The sequence below is a fragment of the Salarias fasciatus genome, chromosome 22 (assembly GCF_902148845.1).
Source record: "Salarias fasciatus chromosome 22, fSalaFa1.1, whole genome shotgun sequence".
In the NCBI taxonomy this organism is placed as follows: Eukaryota; Metazoa; Chordata; class Actinopteri; order Blenniiformes; family Blenniidae; genus Salarias; species Salarias fasciatus.
The window spans coordinates 3,526,078-3,549,294 of NC_043765.1; the positions used below are offsets into that span (position 1 = coordinate 3,526,078).

General features: G+C 45.0%; 1 protein-coding gene across 1 annotated transcript in view; it reads left to right on the plus strand.

The window, feature by feature from the left end:
* Nucleotides 1-662: 662 nt before the first annotated feature.
* The window catches only part of angpt1 (angiopoietin 1), a 60,369-nt gene continuing 37,814 nt past the window's right edge, over nt 663-23,217 (plus strand). Inside the window, exon 1 of the mRNA XM_030121200.1 lies at nt 663-1,635. Coding sequence (XP_029977060.1) covers nt 1,219-1,635 — 417 coding nt within the window. The 5' untranslated portion in view covers nt 663-1,218. The remainder of the gene's footprint in view (nt 1,636-23,217) is intronic.

A 23,217-nucleotide genomic window follows, 5' to 3' on the forward strand; every position in this document is an offset into this window, starting at 1 on the left:
AGTACTCGGTCCCGGTTATCAAAGCAGCAGTCAGACTTACTGACATTCCAAAGTTCATGAAATCTGCAAAGTGTATCCGGCACTAAAGCTAAAATCACACCACCTGCAGGAGCTTTAAGACTTTACGTCAATCCAGTTTTCCCACATTCGAACAAATCAACTTTAAGAGCCCGCTGTTCGCTTGCGGCCAAATATATCCCCTGACATCCAGTCAGATGTGACTGTAACGAGATAATCGATGATATTCACTTCACCCTTCAGCGAATGCCAGGCCCTGACCGGTGCGGCACAACACATGTCAGGCACGCAGAAGTTTTAAAAGCTCTACTTGATGTGAGGGGGAGGCTGTGACGGGCCGGCCCCTGCTGTCAGGAGAGAGAGAGTGAAGCAGGTGAAGAGCAGACCGTAAACTGCGTCGCCTCCTTGTGACACGGCACCTGCCGCCGCCGCCGCGCGGCGCGCAGAGGGCAGCGCTTCAGGAGCAGATAAATTAAATGCACACGTTCAAACCGGCGTTTTGTGTCGGCGAGAAGGCGAGAAGGCAGGTCAACCGCATGAGCCTGTCTGTAAACCGATCCGCACAGTCCGAGCACATCCACTGTGCAGGGGTCTCCCTCTGCCAGGATCACACACACACACACACACACACACACACACACACACACACACACACAGAGTCACATTCCTCCGCAGGCTCTGCGAGGGGCAGGCGCAGAGTGTGTGCTGGAGGCTCGGAGCTGAGCGCCTCTCTCACTCTCCCCAGTCGTTAAGTGAGAGAGCGGAGGAGGACGGGAAGGCAGAGGGACCCGGGGAGGTCTGACGACAGCAGCCCGGCTCACCCGGCACCCACTTCAAATGCACGGAGCGATAAATGCAGGCACGGAGCTCGCGCCTGGCTTTGATTTACTGGAGGAGCGCCGACGCCTCATGACCCGGGCTGTCACTCCGCGAGGGATGTGAGCAACTTTTCCTGCCAGGAGACAAACTTGAAGCAGGTTTGGGAAAACGCTGCACGTGCGCCGTCCATGGCAAGAGTCGGAGGCAGCTTTCACCGCTGGAGGTCCAACTGAAGGATGGAGGACACGTGTTCCGGACCGACGGCGTTCGCGACCACGCTCTGATCCGGCTCCAAAGGGAACTTTCGGTCACAAATAAACACAGCAAAGCGGCTAAAGATAGAAGACCCCAGTTCACCTGCGACCCGTTTCCCAGGCTAATATGATGCTGTGGTGCCACGCTGGTCGTCAACTGCTCTCGCTGGCGGCACTTCTGGCGATCGTGAGCTGTGGAGGAGGGGAGCAGCGGCGAGGGACGGAAAGCAGCAGCAGCAGCAGCAGCAGCACAGGTGGCAGCAGCAGCAGCAGCAGTGGAGGAAGTGGAAGCAGCAGCAGCAGCAGCAATAATTACAGCAACAGGCGCTTCCATAAAGTCCAGCATGGCCAGTGCAGCTACACGTTCATCCTGCCCGAGGGCGACGGCGCCGGAGGCTCCTGCAGGGACTCCAAAGCCGGCGGCACGCAGCACAACGCCAACTCGCTCCAGAGGGACGCCCCTCCACCTGAGCCGGACTTCCCCAGCCAGAAGATCCAGCAGCTCGAGCACATCATGGAGAATTACACCCAGTGGCTGCAGAAGGTAAAAGGGTCAATCGCAATCAGTCCATTCTCTCTCGTGTGTTTTCCTTCGTAACGAAGAGGAAATTTCCTCCCGTTGATTCTCCCCGCGTTGGGAGGGTTCTCAGAGCGGAGGGGCTCTGTTTGAAGTGGTCACGCTCCATGTGTGTTTGTTGGGATATTTGTGTTTCCGAGGGTGTGTGGTCTCCGCAGAGCGTCTGTTTGTGGCTCTACTGGATAACTTGTTTTGGTTTCGGGACGAGGTTCTCAGCCCGACTGACCGTTCGGGGGACTGTTGGCTGTTTTCACATTCTTGACACACTGTTTGTCAAAGTGTTTGTCAGTAGGAGAGTTTGTATGTTTGCTGAGTTTAGCTCTTTTTTTTCAGTGTGTGGCCCATTTAGGAATAAATTGCCAGATTTAGAGCCACACAGGGACAGAAACATGTGCGCTGTTGACTCAAGTTGGCGGTTTCTGCCTTTGAACTTGTATCGTTTTGCTTCTGATACGTCGACCGTTTGAAGAAACATTGAATAAAACCTATCAGGCCGTGAATAGAACATAAAAGCGAGACGTTCCATTATGTAACTGTGTTCTTTGAGCTGAACTTTTTGTTCTGGATGTCACACAGCTGCTTGATTCTCCGCTGACACGCTGCACTGCTTTCTCTCTTGCCCACCAGGCTTATCTATTTCTTTTCCCCACTTTTCGACATGTTTATTTTTCCCAGACAAAACTACAAAAATTCCACACATGTCCAGTTGAGCTGCGCAGATCGTCGGTCATAGAGCAGAGGTAGTTATGTGTCAGTCACCCCCCTGTTCTCTGAGCTGTCTCTTTAATGGCAGGAAGTCAGAGGGAGTCCCAGGAGACAGAGGGTGAAGGAAAAGACCGAGACCAGAGGAGAGAGAGCAGAGGAGAGGAGAGGAGAGGAGAGGAGAGGAGAGGGCTTCTTATATTTATTTAAGTGGAAGACGTGTGAGTTTAACTCCAAAGCACAGAAATAATAGGGGCAAAGAAATATTGAACTTTTCTGAACAGTGACTTTCTTCAACAGGTTTTCAGAACTGTGAACATGGAAAGTGACCATTCTTAGATTTGCTGATCAGAAGCATTTTATTTGATTGTATTTAGTTTTCAATCTTTACTTATCCCGTAAATCTGAGCGGATTTCCTGATCAAAAATATTTTTTAAGAAGAAAACTGACGTCTGCTGTAATTCTTTCAACCCTAACGCTAACCCGATTCATTTTAAAAAGCTGGAAGATAAATTTGCCAATAAAGGGTTAAAATGTTTGAGTGTGAACTCTTGACATGCTGCAGTTGTGTGGAAAGGAAAAGAAGAATGTATCTCCCATCTAATAAATGACACTTACTGAGACAAAAACAATAGTAAGTCATCTGTGTACGCTGTGATCTGACAGTTTTAAATGAATTCAGCGCTTCTCCCTCCACTTCTTGCTTTATCTGATTTCCTCGGGCTGTTATCTCGTCCCCATCACCTCCACTTCTTTCTTCGCCGCTCGCACCCTGATTGTTAATGAGCTGCACCGCGAGGCCGGAGCTGATATGCTTTGGCAGCCGCTCTGCTGTTTCAGGCTTTGAGACTTTGTGTCTCCAAAAGAAAGCAAGACTTTCTCTGCGGAACGAATCAAACAAACAAACGCTTCAGATTCGCCATAACACGCTTCCCTTCCTGCTCCTCGGCTTTCCACAATATTGTCGTTCTCTAACAAGATTAGCGGCTCCGATCCGTGATTAATTGGGAAAAGCTTCGGGTTTATTTTTGTCCACAAAACACTGAAGCGTGACGCACAAACAACACCTAATAGATTTGATGGATTACAGAGACAGATGGGAATTAATGAACCTGAACTTCATCAATACTCTGAGTCTGTTTATTAGCAACTGTCTGCGGCGTGCCTGCTTTTCATTTCTGCCCAGAAAGTAAACTTTTCACTCCTCGCGCCGGAGGAAACAGTCATTTTTCATCAATTATGCCGCGGCGAGATGTTGATTGAGTTTGCAATTAGAGCGGCGGCGTGGGAGTCGACTCCGCCCTCCCGCGGATTCACCGTGCCGCAGGCCTCGCAGAAATGTATGCGAATGGCGCAAGAGGGATTTGGAGATTACGGAGCAGAATCTGCGCAGCATCAGCTTATCGCTGGGCGGCGTATCGCTGGCTGCATCAGGAATCCCCTCAGTGCGCCGGACGTCGACAAAGAACGGCCTTCATACGGCACGAAGAACAACAAACGCCCTGCTCCGATGGCGTTAATCGATGGCAGTCTCACTCCGAGTCCACAGGCCGCGCACGTGTTTCTGTGCGCCTCCTAAAAGAGATTTATGTGTGAAGAGCGCGCGGCGGTGGAATAATGCCGGCTTTATCTTTGCTCAGTGGACCTCGTCCGCCTGTGATAGTACAAGTGATACTAAAAAAACACGACCGCGGCATCGGTCGGCTGGAGCCTTGACTAATGAGACCTCCGAAATAACTCCCCGCTCAGACGTAAGAATGGGAGCATGTGAAAATGTCAGCCGATGCCACCAAATTTACTCTTCGGGGTAATAATATTAAGAATGAAGGGAACAAACGGCACAAGGAAGGGATTTCTCCAAAACACACAGTGGTAATTCAGACTAATTATGCATGAACACACACACACACACACACACACACACACACACACACACATCAGGATGCAGTTAACATTTTTCATTGGACAAAAGATTAAGTGTCCGGGTCCAGCCTATCTGTCTTAATCACCGCAGCCTCTTTACTGCCGGTGGAGAAGAAAGTTTGGCCTGATGTCGCTGCGAGCGGCTCTGATGAAAGAGCGGCTCCAGATAGCGCCGGGCCCGGCGTGGGGGGTCGGCCCTCAGGAGTGATGCAGCAAACAGCTGTTAGGGAAGCATTTTAAGTCCGAGATCCTTTCCTTTGTCAGCGCAGGTCGGGAGTATATGGACCCTGATAACATTCCTGACCAGTCAAAGGTGGCGAGTGTTTGTCCAGGGATTACTCCTCCGGCCTGGTCGGCCGCGGAGACCAGCTCTCTCCACAGAACGCATGCTGCGCAAAAATGAAGGACGAGAAGAAGAAAAGGAAGCAGCATATAGAGAAGAGGTGGACAGAAAACCCAATAAAACAGCTTGACGTTGAGTCAGTGTGATCCTGAAGGATGGTTCAAGTAAACTTGAGGAATAAATCAAGCAGTATTTTTCTCTGACAGTTTCAGGAACTGGAAACAGGCTATAGGAGAATTTAAGGACATGGTATACATACAGTATACAACATGATTAATGCTGCATCTCGGCAATCTGTTTCACATCATACTATAGCATGAGTTCATACTTTTAGTCTGCTTTGACTCTTAACAACACCATCTCGAAATCAAACAAACGGAAATGAGCAAATGAACCTGTATCATGTTTTAGGGGACTTTTTCACATAACATCCATTTTCTAATTCAATTATTTCATTTTCATAGTTAAAGACAATCTTAGACCAAGTTCATACAAAGTTTTCATCGTTTTGGCATTTTAGTTTCAAAAAGGTCAACACAGAAAAGTTTTGAAAACGATGTCCATTTACACGGAAACAGTCAAAACGACGTAGTTTTCACATTTTCTACAGTAACTATGACTGAAAAACAGCGTCTCTGCTGACTTTGACACGTTTACAGTATAAATCTTTTTAAATTATTGGTACCTTTTACATGAATACATCAAGAAATAAATGAATTACTTAATACTGCAAACTGCTAACGAGCAGCAATCTGTCTTTACGAGGCAGTGAATGTGTGTGTGCCAAAGTTTGAAAACTTCCTTAATGTGTTCTGGAGGTTTTGACTTCATGAGAATTTGCGAGGTCAAAGTAACCTCAATCTTTGAACTCTGGCTCTCAAAATCTAATCAGTTCACTTTTCATTGGCAGCAGAAAGCCGAGCCAAGTTTACAGAAATTCCTGCGTGGGATTTCAGAATATTGCAGGACCCTGAATGGGATGGATGGAGATATAATCATACAAGCTGAAAAATAAAGAGAAACTCTAAAGCACCTGCTTCATCTTTTTTCTTTTAGAAATGTAAGAATAAAGAGGTCATGCATTTTCCAACTAGAACCATCAGTCTTTTATCAGCTGTTGCCAAGTCACACAACAAACCCTAAATGCTTGTCAGGCACACCCGACGTCTGGCAGACGTCATCAATAATCGTTAGACGTCCTTAAGCATGCACTGACAGGTGCGCTGCTTTACCTTAAAACAGATGTTTATTCTTGTCGTTGCTGCGCAGAGACGTCCGTAAAAACTCCGAGCCACCGCGAGTTCACTGAACTGATTTGGTATGTCGAATCAAAACACTGCAGAAGACGGAATGGAGAACATTTTCTGCTCGCTGCACTTGTTGGTTTGAGCCGTTTGAGCCACAAAAAACAGCAACGTGATTAATCTCTTAACGGGCATCGTCATTCGTCCGTACTCCGCTGAAAAAAGACAGCTTTAAACAAGCTGCATGTGGAAGAATTTGTCGTTTTGTCTTCTCTGAAGCATCGGAAGCCTCGTTTACGCGACAACGTTTCAAGTGAGAAAGTTTCACTTTTGAGAACAAACGATTTTCGTTTCCATGGAAACAGCAGAAATGCTGAAAATGATGTAGTTTCCGCGCCAGACCATGAAATGGCGCTGTTGGATGTGTTCACAATGAAAACATACACACGAACAGTAAGCTCTGACGATGCACTGTGGTGAAGCAGCGTTTTCACACGGAGACAGACTCAAAGCATTTTCTTTGACAAACAAGAGCTATTTCACACTGGCTGCGTTATGGATCTGTAGCAGAAGCTACAAGCGTAGATATATGGCCATAGATATGTATATACTACCAGCGAGCGTAATTAACGGCTGTATTTCCACCAGATCCCAGAGGATCCAGAGCTCTGCACCAGAGGATTACCATCCCCACCAGAAAAATGTTCACTGCAGAGGGAATAAGAGAATTTTCATTTTGGAGGACCAACATCTGGCGGTGCATGGTATTTGGTTGTCTGTGGCTTTACGGGTTCGTCATCGTTCGTCCAATCCCTGGCGTGTTGGCTGCCGTGCGCGGAGGAAATAGAGCTGCTGTCTCATCATTTGCGACTCTGTTACAACTGCAGCACATCAAGCCACAAGCTGTTTATTTCAATGGGGCTAATGCTGGAAGCCATATCTATGGCCATATATCTATGCTTGAAGATTTGTTTGCGTGACGTAGTTTTCCGCTGCCCATTCGTTCCAGATCCGTAACGCAACCCGTGTAAAATGGCTCTAGAGTCCTTGGGGATATTAAAATATGACGACAAGTCACAGAGTGAAGACTTCCAAATGCAAACCTCATTTTCATCTAGGATCATGTAGAATCTGTGGGTTTTTTATGCTGCATGAATGCAGCTGGAGCGTTGCCTAAATGTGAATTGTGGGTCAAACTATGTCCAGAGTTACATGCGAGCGGACGCTCACTGGAGTTATTCATTCAAGATCCACATGAAAATCCATCCATCCATCAGTTGTCCTTATCCAGTTGGGGGTCACAGACCTCTGGAGGTGAGTCCAGCAGACTGAGTGAACCTGGACTGGTCCCCAATCCGTCATGACCACATTCACACAGACTCACATGCACGTCAACTTATTATCAAGTACCCACAATCGACACCGTAAAAACATGCAAACTCCACAAATAAATGAAAATAAAATGCAGAAACGATGCATTTTCATATAAAACATTGTGGTATAAATGGGCCCTGAGATGTGGAGCCATTCAGAGACCCGTGAAGCTTTCCGTCTTTGAACCCACGCGCTAATGTTTTTTTTTTTTTTCTCCCATTTGAAAGTCTTTACATTCGACGTTAAGTGAGACGTGGCAGCTGCCTTTGATCTGAATGAGTGGTCTCCCCTCAAAGAAAACACAGTCTGAGTTATAAGCAGACATTTAGGTTTCCAAAGTATGTATCTCACAGTGCACTTCTAAGAATATCCCTTCACTTTCTCCAATATTTTAGCGACATTGAAAAATTTGGCAGCGGCAGAAGTTCATCCAGCCAAACTTTGAATCTGCTCTTGGGAGTGAGAGTAATAGATCTTCCCGTTTCCCTCCTCGCGGAGACAGTAGAAAGTGGTCCAGAGCCCAGTTTCTTGAGAAAGACGACCTGTGCCAAACTAAGCTGTTGAACAAGGGGAGGGGGAAGCTGTCCGCCGAGTCTGATCCCTGTGAAATTCCCATCTTTCTGCCTCTCGACCAACATGGCCGCGCTGCGTAAACACCGGTTTAAAGGGATCTATCGCCATGTGGGCAGCAGCTTGTTTCCCTTCCATACTGGGAGTTCATAGGAGAAGCGGGTGAATATGTTTCTCTACTTAATGCTATCAGAAGGCCACACAGCGGGCCTGGGGATCGCAGCACAAGCCGATCCATTCTGCCGGTCACTTCCTCCACGGCAGTTTATTTTCTCCTGGTGGTGTGGGCCAAAGAAAACAGTCGGATGATACATAAAGGCGAAGAAATGCTCCCAGGAACACAAAGCTCTTCCGCCCTGACCCCGCAACTTGTAAAAAGGAAACTGAAGAAATTGCGGAAGGACAGTAGAATAACAGCTTCCGCAGGAGTGTTGTCTTTATCGTCTGTGTGTGTGTGTGTGTGTGTGTGTGTGTGTGTGTGTGTGTGTGTAAAGAGTGAAAGTGAATTCAGCTTTCTGCTCAGCGTGTCATGAGAATCAAGGAAAACCATGTCTTTTTAAAAAAAAAACATGAAAATTAGAAAAGAGGACCTTTGTTGGGTTTGACCTGCTCAATATGGCCGACCACGCCGACTCTCTCTAAAGAGTCAGGCCGATCGTTTTTTTTCGGGGCTCTCGCTGGTTTTGGTTTCTTCTTCATCCTCTCTCCCCGTGAATCGCTCTCCGGTGGGTACTCGAGGATTTATTTTGTTTTAATTAGAAGCTCACACGTTTGGCCAAGCGAGTGAAGGATTTACGGCGTTCCCTCTGAGAACATTGTTGCTGGCCTGTCGTTTGGCTCCCGCCGCTGCAGTGAGGGAATCAAATGAGAATTTCCTCTGATATTGTTGTGTTTCCAGGCGCCCGGCGGTTCGCTCGGTCGTTTTCGCTCCTCAGGTGTGAGAACGACGCGTCCGAAGCTCTTCTCCTTCCCGCTGCCACAAAACCCGACGCCGACCAATGAAAGAATCCCTTCATTTCCTGTAACTTTATCCCAGTTAAAATGAATCCCAACTAAAGGAGAGGTAAACACACACCCAAAACTATCGGCTCCATTGAGACAACGCTTTAAAAAAATATGTTTCAGCAGGAAGTTTCACATTCACCACCCAAGTTGGGGTTTCATGTGTTCAACACGATTCATGCACGAGGAAAATAAGAGATAACGAAGCAATAAGGATTTGAGAAATGCATTAAAAAGCAAATAAGATGTAAAATAGGAAATGCATTGAAAAGTAGAACAGTGAAAAAGAAAACTTTATGGAAATGGAACAGCAGAAGAAGAATCCATCATGCATTAGGAATATTAATGTTTTCAGGCCTTAATTGATATGAAAGAGACGAAAAACGGCTTCATCTTGTTTGTATGTGATTCACTGAGGAAACCTGCATGTTTTACATGCAGTGAAGACTTTCTGGAAGTGATGACAGAAGAAATATTTTCTTTGCCTCCGTCCATCATTTGACAGATCCTGTTGTTTTACTAAAACGACGTCAGCCGTTTACAACAGTTATGAACAAAGGAGGAACTTGGCTTCTTTCCACCATCTAAAAATTGTTTTTAAGCACAATATTTAAACATTAGAATAAGAATAATGTGTCTGATGTTTCATGACGACAGTTTTGAACATTGGACGTATTTTTTGGGAGTTAATATAATAGATTTTTTTAATTCCATTTTTACTTATTTGTTTGCCAATTCATTATATTCTTAAAATTGTTATTATACTTGTAAAGATTTTCTTTGGATCTCTTCTCGATCTTTTAGAAATGTCCTATTTCACACAGATTCACTGAATGTTTGTTCGTTTTTTGCCATTTCACAATGTTTTTTTTTAATATCAAATTTTCAATAATTGGTTCACTTTATATTAGTAAAATGTTTCAGGCTGCATACCGGTAAATAAATATATTAAAATGAAGAAAATGCTTGTCAAAATTGAATTTTAAGATAATCTTTTCTCAGTATCTACATCCAATTAACATTCAAGCAAAAGCACACAAATCCCTTACTGTTAATTAACTACCATTTTGATTTTTTTTTTTTTTTTTTTTTTTTGTCCTATTGCTGTGGATTCATGTTTCTTCCAGAAGATTTCTCAACACTACGTTTCAGGAACTTTGTCTGCGAAGGTTAAATCATTATGAGCTAAATATGAGATAAAAACAGCTGAGAAACCTGAGCCGTTCCGCTCGGCTGCAGCGAGCCGTTTGCACTAACTTCCTCCGTTATCTTTGTCGTATTTTGGTTTTCTAATGACTCCTGATAAACACGGCAGATGATAATATTACTCACCCGTATCTGCTGCTATTTGTTTTCCTGCAGACACGCGGTCCGGGTCTGGGCCCGGCGCTGTAAATCAAGGCCTGATGAAGGTCAAGGGAACCGAAACGCCACTGCTGTGTTTGGAAATCCGAGCCGCTTGTAGGGGATACCGCGGGATGTCTTACACAGTGTGAACTTACAAAAACGTTTCAGTCACTTTCTCTCGCCGCGGCCTCGCTTCCAGGAAAAGATAACTTGGGGAAAACAGGCTCGTCTTGGGTTGCTGATTCTGGCGTGGCGTGGACGGCGTACGCCTCGCTTCGGGCCGCTCCAAGTCGTGTTGCGATCCGTATGATAATTATTGATATGGAAGTTAATTCAATGCAGTGGTGGGGGTGGGGGGGCACATTCCTGAGCCCCTCCCCCCCGGTGCTACCTCTGGGGTCACGACCCCTCGACAGATGTTGCTCTCTGAGTGGACGTCTTTGTCTTTGAGGCCGGGGAGCTTTGGAGCTTCCCAGCAGCCCCCCCCCCGCTCAGCCTCAAAGATGAAATGTTTCTACTGGAGAAACAGAAAGAATCACAATCCGATGGCTGGATTCGAGAGGAGGAGAAGCTGCTGACAGAAGGGATGAGGGAAAGAAGACGGAAACGATTCGCAAGACTGAAGGTGAAAATCATCCATCCTCCCTCACAGTGAACCAAACGGACTGGTACAGTCTGTCATAACTGAACGAATACAAGCAGAAGCAGCGTTCTGTACAGAGATATCCACTTCAGACAGTTAATCAATTAATTAAATCACTCGCGAATTTGTAATCAACACACAAAATCAGCAGTTTAATGCACAGAAATGGTTTTATCTGAATGTTTTTCCTGAAGTGGAGCAGTTTCACATCAGAAAACTCACAAATGTGGAATTTGAACCGGCCAGCGTTTTAAAGTTGAGCTGCTCAAGGGAAGGCCAGTCCCAGTTTCTCTCTCGGTGTTGAACAGTCCAGAACAGAGACGCCACAACAGGAGGATGTCTGTAACATTTTCAGGCTTCAAATTAAGAATCTAATCCTCATAATTCACCTGGACTGCACAGGGAGGAAAAACAATGAAGTCTCAGTGACGGGAAAATGACTTTTCCCTCCTGGTTCTCCTCTCTGAGGTTCAGCGGTCGAGTCCATTCTCCAGTGTTTGAGCGTCCAGAAGGCCTCAGTCACAGGAAACAGATGTAACAGTGTCTTCGCGTCAGTTATACCGAATCCGATTTTCAGTCTTCAGCACTGTGAATGGCCACATTTCACACACCGCGCCGACTTCTTGTGTGACTGGGATTCAAATGGACGCCGGAGTGATGATTGGCGCCGTTGTTGTTTTCAGGCTGTCTGACGTGAAGCGCTCGTTCTGGAGACCGCGGTGCCACATCCGCTGGCTCGTTCCCTCGGTACGTCGCCGTGAGAGTGTGTGATGCATCGGCTGAGAATGGTCTGGAGAGGCGCGGAGCGCAGACCCTCTCTGTTTTCTCTGTGTGGTTTTGGACTCTGAGCGTCTCGGTTTATTGATTTAACTGTTGTGATTTAGTGTGACACCTCGTTGGGCTCGCTCGTGAACACGCACGCCTCCGCAGACGCACATCTGCGGCTTCCAATCTGCATACATATTTTGAAAACACACTCGTAACCCTGCTCTGACATGTGTTTGCCTTTCCTGGGACCGAAGCCAGACTTCTCACATTCCATATAATACCAGGGCCGAGCTGGCACGCTCGCCGCGCTCGTACCGGGGAGACGCAGCGAAGAGGGTCGAACCCCAGACGTCTGATCGTCCCTGATGTTCTCCAAAGAACAGAGCAAGTCGCACGTTCTCACAGAACCGCAGTGTTTGGTCTTCACAATTGCTTTTCCATGTGGTGCCGCCATGAGAGCCAGTTTAAACATGTCTAACGCCAGGGTTGGGGAGTAACGGATTACAGGTAACAGCGTTATGTAATTAGGATACAAAAAATATAACTGCAATCTGTTACAGTACATTACAAATATATGTAATCTTGTTACAGGTATATCTGATGAAAACATGGATTACTGAGCAGGATTACTTTTGAAAATCAGATGGAATATAACAGAATAACAACAGACATACGCACCATATACGGGCATGGTGACACTTTACAGCACTTCATGGCACTTTATGGCACAAGCTGCCACACCATAGATCTATAAACAACAGACACCGTAGATATATAAACAACAGACGCTGCATCTACTGCTATCTTGGAGCAGCTCTACTGTGATACTGTGACTGACACAACCCACGTTTCCATGGATTTTACCACCTGCTGCTGGAGTCATGGCTGCTCCCAGAGAGAGAACGTCTCTTTCTTTGGCTGCAAACTTAAACATCATCTTGTATTTAATTCAGACGAGCCCATAACTTCTCTGTACTTTGTAAATTAGCTGTGAAACTTCTCTCAACATCCAGGGACTCATCATCAAACCTGAAGAAACTTCTACAGGTATGAAACACACCTGAACTCACAGTGAAGCTAAAGTGGTATTAGCCTGCTAGCCTGTCAGTCACCTGCCCGTTGAGAACCACAGCATGGCACACCTCAACACAAAGCCCTGCTCCTCACTACAGCAGTGCAGCCACACAGCAGACCGAGTATAAAATATAGATGTGTGTTAACACTGTCAATGCAGCTCCTGGTGCTGCTGCTGGAGTGTAGAACGACTAGAAACCACAGTGTGAATGATGGTGCTGATCCTGAGTCAGAAAGACAGGAAGTCAGATTCTCCGCAGGTTTAGAAGATGTCATGTTGTTGGTGTTTATGTGGGCTGAACACAGAGTTCAGCAGCACTCAGTACTAACAGCATTTAGTGTTTGCTGTGTGTAGAGTTCTCAATACACTGACAGGATGACACACTGTATCTGTCTTTGTTTTTATCTTTGTAGATGAAGCAATCTCAAAGTAACTAATCGTAATCTGGCACGTTACTTTTTTATTGAAGTAATTAGAGTAAGTTACTGTTTACATCTTAACAAGTAATTTGTAATTGTACCGGATTACATTTTTAAAGTAACCCTGCCAGTCCTGTTTAACGCATCGTTTCAAAAAAGATTTGCATTTGCATGATAACAATATCGTTTCCATGGCAACGCTGAAGCGAGTCTCGTCAGCATGTTGGGCCATGAGTGGGTTCAGGTGGCTGTTTATGGAATGTTGAGTTTCCAGCTATCAAACAATATCAGATTCAGTTATTTTTCAACATATAATGAGTGTAACTGCTCAAAATATTAATAAAGCGCGGCGATACGAGGCAGAAACTCGTCACTCCTCAGGTTCAGAAAGCTGTGTCCGTTTTCCAGTCAGAAGTCTGGGAAAAATTTGGAAGTTAAATCTTTTTTTAATTGTTTAGCCAGCATCTAGTTTCAAGGATTAAACTGAGAACTGAAAACAATGAGAGTGACACAAAACTGTGGAGCAGCGAAACACAAAAACAATGAGCTGAAAGAGACGCAGAGAGGGCTGCATCGGTTCGACACGCTCGTATTGTTCATACCCGCGCGCTGGTATTGATGGTCGATCACAGATTTATTTATACCGGTGATAATGGTCCATCTTTCAGCACAAACACAATAAACTTATTTGTGCAACACTTCATTTTTCATCTAAATGTTGAACGTACAAAAGACCAAACGAACTAAACAAAGAGATGCAAGAAGTGAGGACAGAAAAACTGAAATGGAACGGGCAGAAATGATTGAAACAAGAGCAAAATGTTTTTACTGTTCAACAAATATCAATAAATAAAGACTAAAAAATGCTTGAGAACTCAAAATAATTTAAAATGTCAGAAATACAGATATGAATACTTCGATAATTGATGAAAATGAAGAACTTTGGGATTTTTTGAACAGTAAATTATTTTCACTTCTGTAGAACTTTTCCAAAAACACTTTAAAATCCAGTATCAGTCACATTCACCATGCAAGGAGCTGAGTCCATCCACCAGGGGCAGTTAGGGGGTTCCATGTCTTGCTCAAGGGCACTTTGACATGTGGAATCAAACCTGCAGCCTTCTGATTGAGAGGACACACACCCTTCCAACCAAGCCACAATTAGTTAAAATAATAAGTAAGTAGGTCTTGTCTGGACTGATGGACGGATCTGAATTTCCCTGCAGGGGTTAAAACATGTTGGACCATCGTTCCGTCTGGTTGGACCTGTGTGTGGCTGGATGGACTCTGGAACCCACGACCCCCGTCTGGGTGTGTGTGTGTGTGTGTGTGTGTGTGTGGATGTTTGGTACTTGCCTTGAAAAGCAGGACTCGGTGAAAGCAGTTGGTCTCCAGCTTCATGTCATCCCCGCCGTTCCCAGAAAGAAGAGAAATCATGTGCTCTCCTCGCGGCGGCTCTTCCCAGCAGTAACAGTGTATCGTGGTAGCAGGCAGACTTTCTCTGTACTTTGACCTAAAAGGAAGCGGCTTATAAATCTGTCACTGACCGGGGGAGATGGATGCAGTTTACAGAAAATACGAATGGTTACAAATGGCTCCTGATGTTTATTTAAACTGACATGTTTTCCGTCGTTATGAGATGGAGAGGATAATCCTCCAGAGGCCGGCTGCCTGCCTGCGTGTGTGTGTGTGTGTGTGTGTGCGTGCAGACTCGTGTGTCACACTCATGTCCACGTCTGCGTGCATTTGAGCGTGACATTGTTTGATCTGCACATGAGTCTGTGTTTGGATGAGTTGACCTTCAGCTTAACCGGTGGCCTGTTGGAAATCAGGCGACACGCAGCCTCCCGGGTTTCCGTACAGTCATTAGGTGAAAAGAAAAGAGACCGCGACGTTTTTCCAGTGGCTGTCAAACAGCACTCCCATTATATACTTATATGTATACATCTCGGTGATGCATGGTGTCTGTGATGTCTCCTCTCTCAAACGGATGAGAGCGGCGCTTTGTGATAAATGGCCGTCATTTTTTCTTTTTTTTTGTCTGGATGAAAATTTAACTTGTCTTTTTGTAGGAATTGCGAACGTTTTCATTGACTTTACTTTAAACTTGTTACAGAAGAATAGTGTTCCATCAACCTTTTCTGACCTTTATCTCTTTATTGATTGAGATTTCTTTGAGAAAAAGCCTTAATTGGCGAATATGAAAGCCTCAGTTTCATTGCAGCATTTCTCACTCGATCCTATCTTGGCTTTGACTGTTGTCTACATTTTAAACATAGATTTTTCCTTCCAAACAAACCCCTGGACGAATGTAAGGCCAAAGATTATACACACACTTCTCTGTGTCCTCGGACTCTCAAATCCTCCTCTTTTGTCTTGTTCAGCATCAATTCCCAACAGATGCAAGCCATAATTCATCACGAAAAGAAATGTTTTACAAATCCTACCAGCAGGTAATTTTAGAAGTGAGACTCATGAATGTGTCTGAGCTGCGGTTTTTCCAGTAATAGCGTCTTAAAAAAAAATAAAAAAAAAACCAGTTATACAGTCAATAGATGCACAAACTGGAATAAAATCTAAGATTTACCAGCAGAAGATGATTCAGAGGTTGCACTATGGCCGTGATGAAAAGCCAGGATGAGCTGAACTTTATCATCAGTGCTGGAATCTGTCGACCAGCTGCAGAGAGCTGGAGGTTCAGCCGGGACCTGATCCCTGCACACATCCAGAACACACTGACCATCTACTGCCTCAAAGTCAGGAGCAGAGCTTCAGGAGGGTTTGGAGGGGGGGTTCAGATGTTTAGAGTGGGGGCTGTCACTGCAGATTAAACTGGGATTATGGTCCCCTGAGCATAATAACGGCTGGTAGGAACTTCAGAAACTGGAAGTCTCCGCATATTTTTCTCTTTGAAACCTCCTCTTATCAGGACCAGATCCAAATAAATATCCTGCATGTAGCTTATTCCTCACTTCTCAATTACCACAGAACAACTTCTTTAATACACGATCGCTCAGACAGACTCTACAGATGAATTACTTGCTGTTCATATTCATTTCAGCTTTACTTCTGGCATGCCAAACAGCAGAGTGAGTTCAAGACACTTTACAGAGAAAAATGAAACAATTTCACACGAATGAACAAGAAAATCTTCATTTTAACAGGAAGAAACCGGCAAAACCAGACTGAAAGACTGTAAGGAAGAGACTTCCTGCAAAACCAGACTCAGAGGAGGAGAGAACAGGACAGGCAGGGATCCAGACCCTGGTCCAGGTAGGGAGTCGGGATTGCAGGGAGGGATTCATATCTTGATAAGGTCATGAGCTAAACCCGGTGGAATCTAGAAGAACTACTGTACCTTGTTTCTGCTTTTTTTTTTTTCTAAACATCTGCTGAAACCAGCTGCAACCACAGACGCTGATCAGCGGTTACCACGGAAACCAGCAGAGCTAATTCCATGTGGCGTCACACAACTGTTCCACGTCAGCACTCCAAACAAACAAACGGGTTATGAAATTTCTCACCGACGCCTTAATTGAATTTTTTTTTTTTTTTTTTAAAGAAACAGAAACATAAACTTGCAGATGTTTACGTTAATCAGATCATAGACTCGGTTTCTTTAATTGGACAGGATCTACCCGCATTATTTGACACTTGAACAAAGCAACATGTTTGTAAAGATTTAGCTGTGGCAGAGCTTTTCCTGGAGAGAAGTTTGTGGCCGTCCCTGCACCGAGTATTTTATGTCCTTCTTCCTGTTCAAAGTAACGTTTCAACATGCAAATTTGTAAATGATCGTTGCCTCCAAATGCATTGTTGGTAAAATCGTTCCACTAGTTCAGACGGCTTCGACTCGGCGTGATAAGTGACGTGAGATACGGCTCGGGCGAAGTTTCTCTCATAAAAGCAACAGTGGACGAGAACAAAATGACTCATAAGTAACGTGATACGAAGCTGATACGATAGCGTCAGCTCGTCTTTGGACGGAGAAGCGAGGGCAGCAGAGAAAGAGGGCGTGAGAGCGAAGAGATGAAGACTGACAGAAATAAAAGGAGGCAGCCGGAGAAAGTGAGAGAAGTTATGAGCCCCCGGCTGGCTCGTACCGCGGGGATGGTTACCCTGGACACACGCAGGAAGGGTTCATACAGCCTGGAATCCTCACTTAATGGGATGTTCAGATGAAAGATAAACACAGTGTGACATTGAAGGAAACTGCTCTTGTCATTAAACGCCCCTTCATTCTGATTAAAAGAGACATTCAGCATGATAGATAGTGCTGTTGGCACACAGACTGGAACACTGGGGTCTTTTTTTTTTTGTTTTTCCTGATTTGGAAGTTTGACATGCAGGCCTGTGCATCATAAAGACTCCGTCAACGCAGAATTCAAAACAAAACATGTCCTTTCACATCTATTTCTACAACCGTTTTGGCTCAGCAGTCCCCCGCGGCGATGTTCAGAGGGCACTCTGGAGCGCTATCTCAAATATTTGGATGCAGAGACCTCCTCCGCGGGACGGTGGGTTTGTGGTATCGCCGTCTGTCTCGGGGAAAAGGGGGCAGACTGACACGGCCCACAGCAGTGTTGCAAGAAAAGCCATCGTCTGGCTCATTCCTGTCCAGATGTGTCCTCGAAGAAAGAATCTCCTATTGGACAAGTGAGTCACAATGCCTTCAGCCTGTCCCTCTCACTGCACCAGACCTCTGGATGAATGAGCAGGTCCCGGTTTGTTTGGTTGTTTGGCTTTTGTTTTGCATTCCCCTGTCTTGGGTGAATGCAGGCACTTCCTCTCCCATACAGCCAGATAAGCCCAATTAATTGAGTAATTTTTGGGCCGTTCTGACCCTGGCTGTAAGTGGAGGATTAGTGAAAATATACATTCAAACAATCATGTGTAGGCCATACGGCACTTTATTTGTTTTCTTTTCTCATTGACAGAAACCTCGTAAAGCGCTCTGATAGGAAACATGACTGATTGTACTCGAGGTATGAGTCAAAGCAATAAATGAATCGACTAAAAGGTCCATTAGTATTCTTCACAGGGGATAAAAGTGTTAAAGTTGCAAAAGAGGAAAATGGCTAAATATTGTGTCAGAATGAGGCCAAGCCTTTTTTTTAAAGTGTTTAACCCTTTCTTGGAAATTCACCTTGATAGATAAAATCTCTTTGGCATGGAGTGTCAACCAATCAATCAGTCAACCATTCAGTCAGCCAACCAGTTAGTCAGTCAATTGATCAGTCAATCAATCAGTACCATACCATTTTGACTGATGAAGTGCTTTCATTCAGCTGTGGTTGAAACAAAGTGCTGCACACGAGGAGTTTGATTTAAAGCATCAATCAACCAGTCGTTCAGCCAGACAAACAATCTTTCCCTTAGTCAGTCCATCAATTTGTCTACCAACCAACCAACTAACTAACCAACCAAACAATCAGTCAGGCAGTCAACGAACAAACAAGTCACCCAATCAACCAACCAACAAATCAACCAACCAACCAACCACTCAGTCAACTAACAAACCAACCAACCAACCAACCAATCACTCAGTCAACTAACAAATAAACCACACACCTAACAAACCAACAAAGCAATTGGTCAGTCAGTCAGTCAACTAACAAATAAAGCAACCAACCAACAAGCCAATCAGTCTGTCATTCTCCTAACAAACAAACCAGCCACCCATCCAACCAGCCCCAAATGAGAATAAGAAACATGTAACACACATGGTCAGAGGTGAGAAAAGCCACATAAATGTCCACTGATGCATTGCTTATGTTGTACTCAGTCACACATGCTGTTGGGAAACAGTATATTTATATAAAAGTTGAGCACAAAGTGAACTACTCAAGAGACTCTTAAAATATGACTTACTTACAAACTGCATTCACACTGTCAGTGCCAGGCGTTTGGATTGATGTATAAAATATCTACGTTTAAAACAGGCAAAGGGTAAAGTTCAGGATAAGAGAATGAACTGTGTGGATCTGCAGTCTCTTCCCAAACGAGTGCTGATGATAAAATCGAACAGTGTCCACTCAACCGTACCAGCACCACACGTCTTTTCTATGTTCTCACACACGTCTCAGAGTGCCGCAGACCTCAAAACATTTAGTCCGTCTCCTTTATTTAATGTCAAGCGAAAGTCAAAGCTTTTCATAACACAACGTCATGGGTGTAATTTGTGTCTCATTTGGCTGTGGAGATAAATTGGCTTTTATCTGCCGGTTTACAGACGGACATGAAAAGAAGCGTCTGATTCATCTCGCTCCGGGGTGCTCTAAATCATGGGAGGTATGTCTCGTAGACATAACACTGTCACTGGTTTTGATTTAGAAAGTCCGTCCGAGCTCCACCATTTCTGCAACACTTTTCTGCGCCTGATGGCCAGTCTCAATGTGAAGAAGGTTAAACGTGCATCATGGGAAATCAGCATCAGAGGAACAGAGTCGCAGTGATGACCAGAAAGCGGCCGGAGCCCATGCAATCTTTTCTTTTTGCTTCACAGTTTTAATATTTTTTGCAGGTTTGACATCAGTCATTTTTCCGACAGCTTGTTTTTGAAATCGTAGTTTTTGTCATCAAACTGTGGTTTTCTGCTGTAACTTGAGAGGAACTGCCCATACATAAAGCTAATTAGCAGTTCAACTTACTCCACACATCAAACTCCATTATCACACTTTGTCTCGGGTTTTCAAGTTTTGTTATTTATTTGAATCGGTAACCATGAAAAATGATCTGAAAACCATGTGGAAAAGATGAAAACCAGTTTGGCCGAAACGCTTTGCCCACAGGTTTGGACCTCTGATTTGTTTTTCTCTGGGGGAAAAAAACAACAACAAAAAAAAACCCTCGCCCAACTTTGAAGACTTTACCAGCAGAATGTTCTCACTTTCTTTTATGGCGTGCCCTGTTGACAAAGCGCTCTGACAGAAAGCCTTTTCAAGGCGGAGGAACAGTGGAACAGAGCGCCGTGAACCTGCCAAACAGTTCTGGGCACCTCAAACTGCACACCACGATTTACCTCATGGTTTCAGCAGATCAACGCTTGGTTGGGTTTTGGTTTGTGCATACAGAACGTTATTGTGTCTTCGGGCATGCAGAACCAAACCCCAGTGACATCAACACAAAAGGGTCTGGACGGACGACAAAGTGCGGAGACGAGAGAAAAACGCCTGAAGCGCCGCAGAGAGGCATCTATCTCCTGCTGGATCCGTCTGCAGATGGCAGTCAGTCTTTGCTCGAGGGAAGTCGAGTGATCAAAAGCAGGACTTCAGACAAAATAGTGACGGAAGGTGGACCACCCACCCTCTCTCCTCTTTGCACTTGCTGTTGCGACATTGTTCAGTTTATGCGTTGTATGCAGACGATCAACAACTCTCAGAGATGTTCGAGATTAATGTCATAAAAACGACATTCACAGCTACAAAGAGAGTTTGAATCGCAATCTTTTATGATGTATGAGTTTGAATGTGACTGGACTGAAGCCAGCAGAACAGTCTTTTATTTCCACCATGAGTTTGTCTAATCAAACTAGTTGTTGTTAGTGTTTCGCAGTGACGTTTTCAATAATCATAATATTTTTTACCAGGAGACTCCTGGCTCTGGTAGCACCAGGTAGTTTCATGGAATGAACTAGTTATGGAACACAATAAATGGGAGCATATATAAATCACGTTATTTGTGCTAATAAATTATAATACCAGTCCAAAAACACCTGAGAATGACTCCTACATCATCCTACTTCCACTCATACAACAAATTTATCTGCGCAAATTCATTTGTTTTCCTTGGTTACTTGATGGAATAAACAGATTTTTAAGACATTCAAAGTAATACCAATAATCAAACTCTGCTAAGTCCATTAATAACAATTACACTTCAAATTTGCACATATTAAAAGTCTGAGTTAGAAAAGCCGTTCTAGCCTCTATATCAGGATTTTGGCTTCTTCTAAAATGCTGCTTAAGGCAGTTAGCGTGGTCAGCTGCTCTTTATTGGATTTTAAAACAATGTAGTTGGCAAGACATTTAATGCACGCGAATTCCACATCTGTTTTAGTCCCTTTCAGTTCAAGGGTTACATTTGGAAAAGCTAAAACAGAGTCAGCTGGAGGAGATACTGGCCTGCATGTGATCACTGTAGTGAAAATACCAACGTTAGCATGTGGAATAAGCTAATTAGCAAGACACTGAAGCCTAATTAATTTAATAACGCTTCTTATTGAATTTGGAAAGGGTTAATTAAATCACCACCTTCCAAATGAGTTTACTTGTATCTATAATTGACTCTAATTAAGAGTTTCAGTGTTTGACCGATCCTTGATTGACCTGCTGAATTTGTTTGCACTCTGGAGGAAGCTGTAACTTGTTTGACCAAACACTCGAGCTTGTCTTTGCTTTTCTCGACGACTTTTCTGCAGGAGGAAAGAAACGTGGCGGCGGACGCCTGGATGCCGTCAGAGAGGGTCCGCCGCGAGTTCACGCCGAGTTGTTACTCACATAATCTTGACAGACTTTAAGACGGAGGGCTCAAAACAGTTTCAAGGTGGATTTAAAAACAAACAATGAGGTGACTGAGTGAGACAGCTTTCAGAGATATGCGCCCGGCTTCCCTCCATTATCTCCGCAGCGGGGCTGGAAAGTGGCAGCGCAGTAAGTCTCAGGGTAACACCTCCTAAAGCCCCACTAGAGTGAATTATAAAGCCAGGTTTCGGAAAGGGGGTGTCAAATTCACCTTTCACTGTCGGTTGGGCGATAAGGAGGCTCACAAGTATTTTCTGGCATGGCTCCCGGCACGACTCGTGATCGGGACGTGCTGATTTGGACCCTGGGCGATGGCTGCTAACAGCGCCCCCCCCCCCCCCCCCCCCCCCCCCCCCCCCACCACCACCACCACCACCACCACAGTGTTCTTGTTCATGGATGTGGTCTGTAATGGATCCGGAGGGATCGGCCGCCCCGCTCACACCATCACCGTCACCTCCCCGCTCTCACACGCCGAGTCCCAGATAAGCGGGGATGTGACAGAGCTCCGCGGCGAAGTGTTTTATACAGTCCAGACCCGCGGCGCTCGGACGTCCACTGCGTCTCTCTGCCGCTGTTTAGAGAAGGATCAAACCCTCTTTTGTGGAGTGGAAGTTTGGGCTAAATGGGAAATGTCAGCGAAGCAGTAAACATGTGCAGTAATCTGCAGCAGCAGAGTGCGATCTGAGATAGAAGCAGAAGGAGGGATGTTTCCAGTGAGGGAGGAATGGGGGATTTACACGGCTACAAGGATTTATAGAACATTTTCTTAATGTACCAAGTCCAAGACCAACCGAATGAAAAACCAAATGCCCAGCACCATTTATCGTAAACTCACTCGTCACATTTTGATGCTGACGCTTCACCAAAACTCACAAACTTTACAAGAAATGAAAGCCGAGACTCCAAAGATTATGAGAATGTAAATTCTATTACCGTTCCTCAGAACATCAGCATGATTTCAGCTGAAGAACAGAAGACGCTTTACAGAACCAGAAGTTTCTGGTCTTGCCTCGTTTTGTTTTTTCATTGAAACATTTTGAAAACGTTTCGGGAATGGGTGGAAAACAACATTTTTCTGAAACGCTGCTTCTGTGCAGACAAACCACGTCCATAGTGAGCTCAGAGCGGACGTGACTTTAAGTGTGTACGAGGTGATTGAATTCTTTCCAGTGGAGTGATCAGGTTCTCCTGTTTTCCACAGACGCTAAATAAAGTGTCCCGACTGACGTGTGGGTTCATATCCGCAACAAATATCATCCGATTCAGTCAGTGGATCCATCCCAAAATGCTTTGCACTTTAATTTTAGCCGTTTGGGACGAGCGTATTGATTTTGCAACCAGACTAATTAAATTTCTTGCGGAGACCCAGAGGAAAATCTTGTGCTTTGCAGCCTCTCTGAAGTGTCATTTGGTGATAAAACACACACCAGCGCCGGAACACGGACAAGGTTACAGAACAGTCTTTGAGCCAATAGTTTCAGTCAGATCGGGTCAATCTGATCCGGTGTCAGTGTTTCTAACCACATCCTTTCATCTGGTCAGTCATGGTCCATGTAACCAGTGACAGCTGAGGCTGTTGTCTTCAGGATGGGTCCTGTTATTTGCCCTCAGGC